The following is an 8,370-nucleotide window of genomic DNA, read 5'->3' as shown; positions in this document are numbered from 1 at the left end:
GTTCGCTGTGCTACCTCTAAGCCTATCTAGAATATTCTACCAAATATTCTACTGGATTGTTTACTTGATTCATGTACCCTTGATGCGCTTATGGATAGCCTTTTTGCTGGATACTTCACTGGATACCTATCCAGCTTATGAAACCGCAACATGCATGATCAGCCCGTCAACACCGGTGAAACTGATATATACCGGTTTGATAGCTGCTCGACGAAGCGCTTCCTTGGCACCACTAGTTTGCACGACGAAGCGCATCTTTAACAATAGAAGCATATAAGCTCATATCTTGGAAGGCATGACAATCGTCTGTGTCACTAAGTATGACTCACAAATCCTGTTCGTTGGTCAGCGAGTTGTGCGTATCATACTTACATCGTTGCATGTTTGGAAGCAGTTTCCGTTAACGAGCTTTGACTAACAAGCTCTTCGTTTGCAACAATGATAGACAAATGCAAAATGTCTGAGAAAACAAACTTTCAAACGTGGAAGATCACAATACATTTGGAACTATAGGGACACAACCGTTTGGAGATTTGGAACAGTCAAATCATATAGGATCAGTGCAATGGTTCGACAAACCAAGAAACATGTAAGCTCGTATCTCGGAAGGCATGGCAATCGTCCGTGTGGCTATGGAGGACTTACAATTCCTTTTTGATGGGCAAGATCCAAGTTCGAATTAGATGGGACACTCTGATTGGCGAACTACTTGAAGAAGAAGAGGAAGATTCAAGAACAACCAATAGGCTTAGAGTAGTTAATAAGTTTCGAACTAAGGACCTAAATATTTATACTTTTCATTTTGCTATCTACTGTTCAAGCAACCTTTTAACATGTTATAAGCCCAAAACCTGCACACTATTCTCTCCTCGCCCCCTCCTCCGACACTGCCTTTGCTGTCACCAAGGAAGCTACGCCATGTCGTTTCAGCAAGTTCGACGGAACAAAGGAACATTTTTCATTCCTAGAAGTTTAGGATGCGGATGGTGCTGGAGGAGCGCGACCTATGGGAGGTTGTGAATGAAAAAGTTAAGCTTGAGCAGCTGGGTAGCGCGCTGGACCAATCAACATTTAAGCACAAGGCTCGAACGGCACTTGCAACCATCTGTCACGCGATGGAGGACTGGCAATCGCCGCTGGTTCGCTGGGCCAAGGACGCGTATGATGTCTGGTCGCGGCTGGAAGGTCATAACAAGAAGAAGCTTTTGGCAAATAAGCTATTTTTCGTTGTCGTTTCTTCACAGCCAAAATGGATGAAGGTGATGATGTGCGTCAGCACATCAAAAAGATGAAAACTTTGGCGGAGCAGCTCGATGCGGTGGACGATTTCGTAACTGAAGATGACTTGGTTATCACGCTTCTTTTAAGTCTCAGTGAGTCGTTCGCGTTTCTCATCACGGCTTGAGAGTCAAGGCCGAATTCGTTGTCGTTGGAGCTTGTGACGTCTCGGCTGCTGCACGAAGATATGGAACGCAAGAAAAAAGGGTGGCGTATTGATAGTGTTGCACATGTTGTCAAGGGCAAACGTTTGTGATGACGGACAGCGAACGACGCAATGGTTGTACTGCTTCAGAGATAGCATCAAGTACTTGTCACTACTGTGGTGAGCTTGGACATAGAATTGCAAAGTGACCAGCTCGCATCCGTGAAGACACAAAGCGTCGAAGATAGCAGCGTGCAAATATTGCTCTGAGCAAGGACTACTCGGGTGATTACCTATGTTTGGTTGGTCGGAATAACTGCGTCACCAAACCAAGCTGCGTATGGCTGGTCGACTCGGGTGCAACGCAACATATTACATACTCGAAAGAGTATGTGAAGAATTTTAAGATTATGACTCCGGTCGGCGTGCATTTTGCGGATGATGCCATCGTTCAAGCAGCTGGCTCGGGTGATACCGTCATGACAATGGATACGCCATGTGGAATGAAGAAGGGTGTGCTGGCTTCAGTGTGGCACATCCTGAAGCTTTCTCGTAATCTTTTCTCCTTTGGATGTTTTCCAAAAGATGTGGGCCTGGTCACCTTTGAGCGTGATGGTTACATTGCTGAAGCAAATGGTCTACGCTGGAAGTTTGGTGAGCGAGAAGGAAAGGGTCGTTCAAGTTGTGCATGACTCCGATTTTGGTGGATGAAGCCAATGTGACGACTTCGTTGGGATGCTTGGGGACATCACGTCGTACCTCTGGCACTTTTATCTTGGTCTCATCCGCTATTCAAGTCTTAATGACACTGTGGATAAAAATTATGGTATTGGCATAGGACTTGCATCGGTAAAGCAGTGGGAGCGTTGTCACGGCTGCTCGTTAGGTAAGCAAACATGTGCAGTCTTCTTGTCAAAGTTGACACACTGCGCGACAAAACTTTTAAAAGTTATCCACAGAGATGTGTGCGGACCGATGCAACCAACAACGTTTAGTTGCAAAAATCATTTCGTCACGTTTATTGACGACTTTTCGCACTTTATCATGGTTTATTTGCTTCAATAATAGTCAGAAGTTGCAAGCGAATTTGCCATTCTTTGCGTTTGCAGAGACACAAGTCGGCAACGTTGTGAAGTCTCTTTGCTGTGATAGTGGTGCTGAATACAAGTCAAGCGAGATGGCAAAGTTCTGCCAGCGTCGTGTTATTTTTCAAAAGTTTACGCCGCCTTATACTACTCAGCTTAACGGGGTAGCCGAGCGCATAAACGGAACTTTGATTGAATGTGCACATTGTATGTCGAACACGCCAACTTGCCAAAGAAGTATTGGAGAAAAGCTGTCATGACTACCAACTTTCTTCGTAATCGGAGTTCTACACGAAGTATATCGCTTGACCGATCATTCTATCAAGTGTGGACTGAAAGAAAACTCATTTTGGCGAACCTTAATGTGTTTGGTTGCCATGCTTTTGTCACGGTGCCAAAGGAAAAAAAAAACAAGTAGAACGCACGAGCAAGACGTTGTCGATCGTTCAGCTATTCTAAACATCAAGAGGCACGTCCTTTTGAAGACCTTGAAAGCGGTCATGTGGCGATTAGCCGCGACGCAAATTTCTTCAGGACATTTCGATTGTGAAAGTCAAGACTGTGTTCATGGACAAGAGGGCATTGAGGAAGAAGCAACTACAGATGAAGATTCGCAATTAGATAACGGAGCCCAAGGTGTTTCAGATGAGCGCAATAGCAATATTTTGACGCGAAAAGGCATGAGCGTACGCAGTCATTGGAAAAGGTGACGGAATTTCCAGACGTCAAACGTTTTGTCCTGCGAAGCGGCTCTAAAGGCCTTGTCCGGTCCGGCAACAAAAGACATCAGCGAACGCAGTCACACGAAAAAGAGATGATAGCCCCAGAATACAAGAGACTCAATCAGTATAGCGGACATCAAGGTCTTGATGAAATGTCAGCCGCAGCACAAGGTGCTGAAGCCGCCTTTATCGTGGAGTCAGAGGGAGATATGCCGACAGCGTTTAAGTCAGCTATGGAATTCAGCGAAGCAGTTAAGTGGCGTGAGGCATGCAACTCAGAATAGAGTCACTCCGTAGAAACAAGACCTGGGAGCTAGTACTACTACCGCATGGACGGAAAACAATCGGCAACAGATGGGTTTTCGCGTGAAAGAGAATCAAAACGGTGAGACTGAGCGTTATTTGGCTGCCAAGTGTTTTGCACAAAAGTACGGCATCGACTACAAAGAAACATTAATTTTGTGGCGAAGTCTACATCGATCAGAGTTTTTCATGGTTTGAGCATAAAATACAACCTGACGATACATCAAAACACGTCAAGACTGCTTTTCTAAATGGAGTGCTTGAAGAAGACATTTTTATGGTTCAACCTGATGAATATATCGATGAAGCTCGACCTGATGTGGAACAAGACTATCGACGATTTCATGCAGTTTCTTGAATTCACGAAGTGCGAATCAGACCACTGTGTCTACATCAGACGCCACGGTCAACAAATGATTTTTGTTGCGCTTTACGTTGACGACCTAATTTTTGCAAGCAGCAATATCAAGATGCTTCAAGACGCCAAGCAAGCGCTCAGCTTCGAGATGAATGACAGGGTCAGCTAAAGTATATTCTTGGAATGGAGATAAGTTAAGACACGGAAGCTGGGACGGTCACAAAGCGGTAAACCAAATTTGCGAACGATGTCTTGAAGAAGTTCAAGATGAAAAAAAGCAATCCTGTGAAGACACCACAAGATTCAGTACTCAAGCTTACTAAGGCTATGTATGTGTGATGGCGGTTGTATTCATAAAGAGACTACGACTAACGTGTCATATCGCAATGCCGTCGAATGCTTAATGTATTTGATGTTTGGTAACGTCCAGATCTGGTAGCTGTGGTGGGAGTGCTTAGTCAAATTGCGGCTGATCCATGCCCAACGCACTGGCAAGCTTTAAATTGAGTTTTCCGATAAATTAAAGGCACAAGGACTTTTGGCATAGGATTTAAAGCCGATAGCTTACATGAAGTTGTGGGGTTTTCATATGCCGATCGGGCTGGTGATGTCGAGTCAAGAAGAAGCACAAGCGGCTGCGCATTCGTGAAGAGCGGCGGCACGACAAGCTGGAGAAGCAAGAAACAGCGTACAGTAAATTTGGCGTCGACAGAAGTCGAGTAAATGGCACTTTTGGAAGCGGCTCGAGAAGCAGTATGGCCCAAGACGATTCTTGGTGAACTCGGTGAAATGGCACAAAGCGATACTGTCAAGATCTACGAGAACAATTTAGGGTCAATTGCGCTTGCTTACAATCCCGAGTTTCACAAGCGGACAGAACACATTGATATACGCTATCATTTTGTACGCAAAAAAATTGAAGACGGCGAAGTAGCACTGAAATACATCTCGACTCTCAACATGCTGGCGGATATCATGACCAAGGCAATTCTTGCAGCTCAGTTCTGTGTGCTTCGGGAAAGACTCGGCATTCTTCAAGCACCAAAAACAGTCGAGTCGAGTGGGAGACGAGAACCAGTAATTACCGGTTGCTTCAGGTAAGGAATAATGTTGCATCATGTGTTTCTGCAAATGGTGACAGCACATCTGAAGAAAGAGTTTTGCCTGATTGCAAGATACAAGTTGGGATGAGATGATCCAAGTTTGGGTGGGCAAGATCCAACTTCGGATGGGATGCGACGATCTGATTGGCGGAATTAGTAAGCGAGCCTCGAAGAAGAATATGCTTCAAGAGGCGTAAACTAGCTAATAGATTGCGTACGCAGGACCTAAAAATATATGCTTTTTGCTATCTGCTGCTGAAGAAACCTTTTCAAAACGTATCATACATACCTCGTTGCGTTTTGGAAGCAATTCCCCTTATGAGCTATGCCTAACAAACCCTTCATGCGTGACAATGACAGATAAAGGCAAAATGTATGACGAAGCAAACTTTCAAACGTGGTAGCTCACAAAACAAATAGAACTATAGGAACTTGTTGGAGATTTGGAACAGTCAGATCAAATTGAAATAGTCCATTGGTTTGACTAAACAAGAAGCATGTAAGCCCATATCTCGGAAGGCATGACAAGCGTCTGTGTTGCTAATGAGGATTAACAAATCCTATTCGTTTTGTCGGCGAGTTTGTTGTTAAAGATGCGCCTTGTCGTGCAGACTAGTGGTGCCAAGGAAGCGTTTCGTCGAGCGGCCGTTAACCTGTTAGATATCGATATTAACTGGGTGGACATGCGGATCGCTTAGGTTGCGGTTTCGTGGGTTAGCCAAGTATCCAGTGAATCATCCAGCAAAGAGGCTATCTACAAGCGCATAAAAGATACACAAATCCAATAAAGAATCCAATATAATATTTGGTAGAATATTCTAGATAGGCGTAGAGGTAGCTCAGCGAACTAAGGACCTATTTACTTTCCATTTTGCCAAAACATACGCACTTGCCCTAACATCTGGTTATGAGCCCAAGTTCCGCCTTCTCTGCCCCCGACTCCGAATACGCCTTCGCCATGGACGCTGCCACCGCCAGTACTTCTCGCATCTACTCGACAAACAAACTTGCCTACTTGAAATTTTAAGATGCAAATAATGCTGGAGGGGCGAGACCTGTGGGATGTCACAAATGGGGCGAACAAGTGGGAGAGTCTGACGACTTCGCTAAACCAGTCGACGTACAAGCGCAAGTCAAGGAAAACGCTTGCAGCCATTTGATTGGCGCAGGAAGACTCGCAACTGCCTTTAATTCGGTCGGCAAATGGAGCGTATGATGCATGGTCACGCCTTGAAGGTCACTATGAGAAGAAGAGCTTTGTAAATAAGCTCTTTTTTCGTCATCGTTTCTTCACGACTAAAGTGGATGAAGGTGATGATGCGCTCACGCACATCAACAAGATGAAGACCCTGGTGGAGCAGCTGGATGCGGTGGGCGCTTCGGTCACTGATGATGAGTTGGTTGGAAGTTTAAGTGACTCGTTTGCGCTTTTCATCTCTGCTTTGAAGTCAAGATCGGACTCGCTATCGTGAGAGCTTGTGACATTGAGGCTTCTACATGAAGACATGAAACGAAAAGAACAAGGAAAAGCGTTCGCGATGACAGACGGTGGGCGGCGTAAGGGACATCCTTCACATACGAAATCCACCAGTATATGTCACTATTGTGGAGAACACAAACACTGGATAGCCAAGTGTTCAGTGTTCTCCACAATAGTGACATGTACTGGAGGTACACGGAGCGTCAAAGATCGCACCGTGTGAATGTCGCTCGGAGTAAGGATTACTCGGAAGATTATCTCTTTTCGGTTGGTGAAAATGAATGCGCTACTAAATCAGGCTGCGTATGGCTGGTCGACTCGTGTACGACGCAGCATATGACGGACTCGAAAGAGTACATGAAGAATTACGAGGTTATGTCTCCGGTTGACGTCCACCTTGCAGAAGACGGCATTGTTCAAGCCGTGGGCACAGGAGACATTGTGGTGACAATGACAACGCCAAAAAGACCGAAAAAAAGGTGTTCTGACTTCGGTATGGCATATTCCAGAGCTTTCTCGCAATCTGTTCTCCGTTGGACGATTCACGAAAGATGTTGGGCCCGACACTTTTACAACTATCGCGAGTTGCAAGCTTACGCTTGAAACTTGGTGTACGCAATGGTAGAGGACTTTTTAAGTTGTGCATGAAGCCAATATGATGAGCTCGTTGGGATACCATGGAGACACCACTTCGTACCTCTGACACTTTTGACTTGGTCATTTAGGCTACTCTAGTCTGGATACAATTGTCAATAAGAACTAAGGAGTTGGTATTGGATTTGCATTTGTGAAGCAGTGGGAATGTTTGCCAAGGCTGTGCGTTCGGCAAACTATCTCGGGCAAGCTTCAGTCGAAGTCTTCTCAGCATGCTACCAGACATTTGAAAGTTATTCACAGTGACGTGAGTGGTCCAATGCAGACTTCGACATCAGTATTATGCGGTACTTTGACACATTTATTTATTGATGAGAACTTGCTTTTTTTCAGGGTGATTTTAATTCGAAACAAGTCAGAACTGCCAGCAAGTTTGCTCATTTTGTTGCCTTTGCCAAAACACAAATGACAACGCTGTGAAGGCGATTCGTTCCGATAACAGTGGCGAGTGCAAGTCAAATGAGATGACCATGTTCTGTTCGCGACGCGGCCTTGACCAGAATATTACGCCGCCATATACACGTCAGCTCAATGGAGTTGCTGAGCGCATAAATAAGACATTGGTGGAATGTTCTCGTTGTATAATTGAGCATGCAAAATCGCCAAAAATGTACTGGGGTGAAGCCGTCATGACTACCAATTTTTCTGCAAAATCGATGCCCGACGCGCAGTATTCCCTTTGGTAAGTCACCATACCAAGTCTGGACTGGAAGGAAGCCGGTATTGGCAAACCTAAAAGTATTTGGTTGTCATGCTTTTGTGACCGTTCCAAAAGAATAAAGGAGCAAACTTGATGCCCGCGCTAAACTTTGTCGATTTGCTGGCTATTCCGAGCATGAATAGGCTTATCGGTTTTTAAGATCTCAAAACTGGCCGCGTTTGTATCAGTCGCGACGCCAAATTTCTCGAAAATGTCTTTGGCAATGGAAGTCACGATTACTTTCTAGATCGAGTTGCTATGATGTTGAGTCAACTACAGATGAAGATGTGCTGTCAGATGCTGTTGACCAAGACGAAGGTACAATAATACATGAAGACAGTGAGAATACCAACAGCAAACGACATGAGCGTACGCAGTCATCAGAAAGTGCTACCGACTTTTCAAGCGCAAAGAAATTTGTTCAGCGCGACAATTCTCACGGCATAATCAGGTCCGGAAACAATCATTTCCAGCGAACACAATCGCTTGAATCGGCCGAAAGTGAAGCAAACGACCCAGTACAGCAAGAAGCAAGGGCTTGT

At 45.0% G+C, this 8,370-nt stretch overlaps 3 protein-coding genes across 3 annotated transcripts in view; 1 reads left to right on the top strand and 2 right to left on the bottom strand.

Moving 5' to 3' along the window:
* Window positions 1–977: 977 nt before the first annotated feature.
* Window positions 978–1,405, top strand: PHALS_10006 (copia proteinlike; the record flags this gene model as incomplete). Its single annotated transcript, XM_024725353.1, has 2 exons — window positions 978–1,185; window positions 1,245–1,405. 2 exons carry the CDS (start codon window positions 978–980, stop codon window positions 1,403–1,405), a joined length of 369 nt encoding a protein of 122 aa, XP_024576139.1.
* A 3,579-nt stretch (window positions 1,406–4,984) lies between these two features.
* On the bottom strand, window positions 4,985–5,339 carry PHALS_10005 (uncharacterized protein; the record flags this gene model as incomplete). Its single annotated transcript, XM_024725352.1, has 2 exons — window positions 4,985–5,219; window positions 5,284–5,339. 2 exons carry the CDS (start codon window positions 5,337–5,339, stop codon window positions 4,985–4,987), a joined length of 291 nt encoding a protein of 96 aa, XP_024576138.1.
* A 2,591-nt stretch (window positions 5,340–7,930) lies between these two features.
* Window positions 7,931–8,370, bottom strand: part of PHALS_10004 (uncharacterized protein) — a gene marked incomplete at both ends in the record, with an annotated part of 1,284 nt that continues 844 nt past the window's right edge. The window contains one exon of the mRNA XM_024725351.1: window positions 7,931–8,071. Within this exon, the coding sequence (XP_024576137.1) occupies window positions 7,931–8,071 (141 nt within the window). The remainder of the gene's footprint in view (window positions 8,072–8,370) is intronic.

This window comes from Plasmopara halstedii (genome assembly GCF_900000015.1).
Source record: "Plasmopara halstedii genome assembly, contig: Scaffold_444, whole genome shotgun sequence".
Taxonomy (NCBI): Eukaryota; Oomycota; class Peronosporomycetes; order Peronosporales; family Peronosporaceae; genus Plasmopara; species Plasmopara halstedii.
The sequence above is the reverse complement of the archived record's forward strand: the minus strand, read 5'-3'. Positions and strand labels throughout refer to the sequence as shown.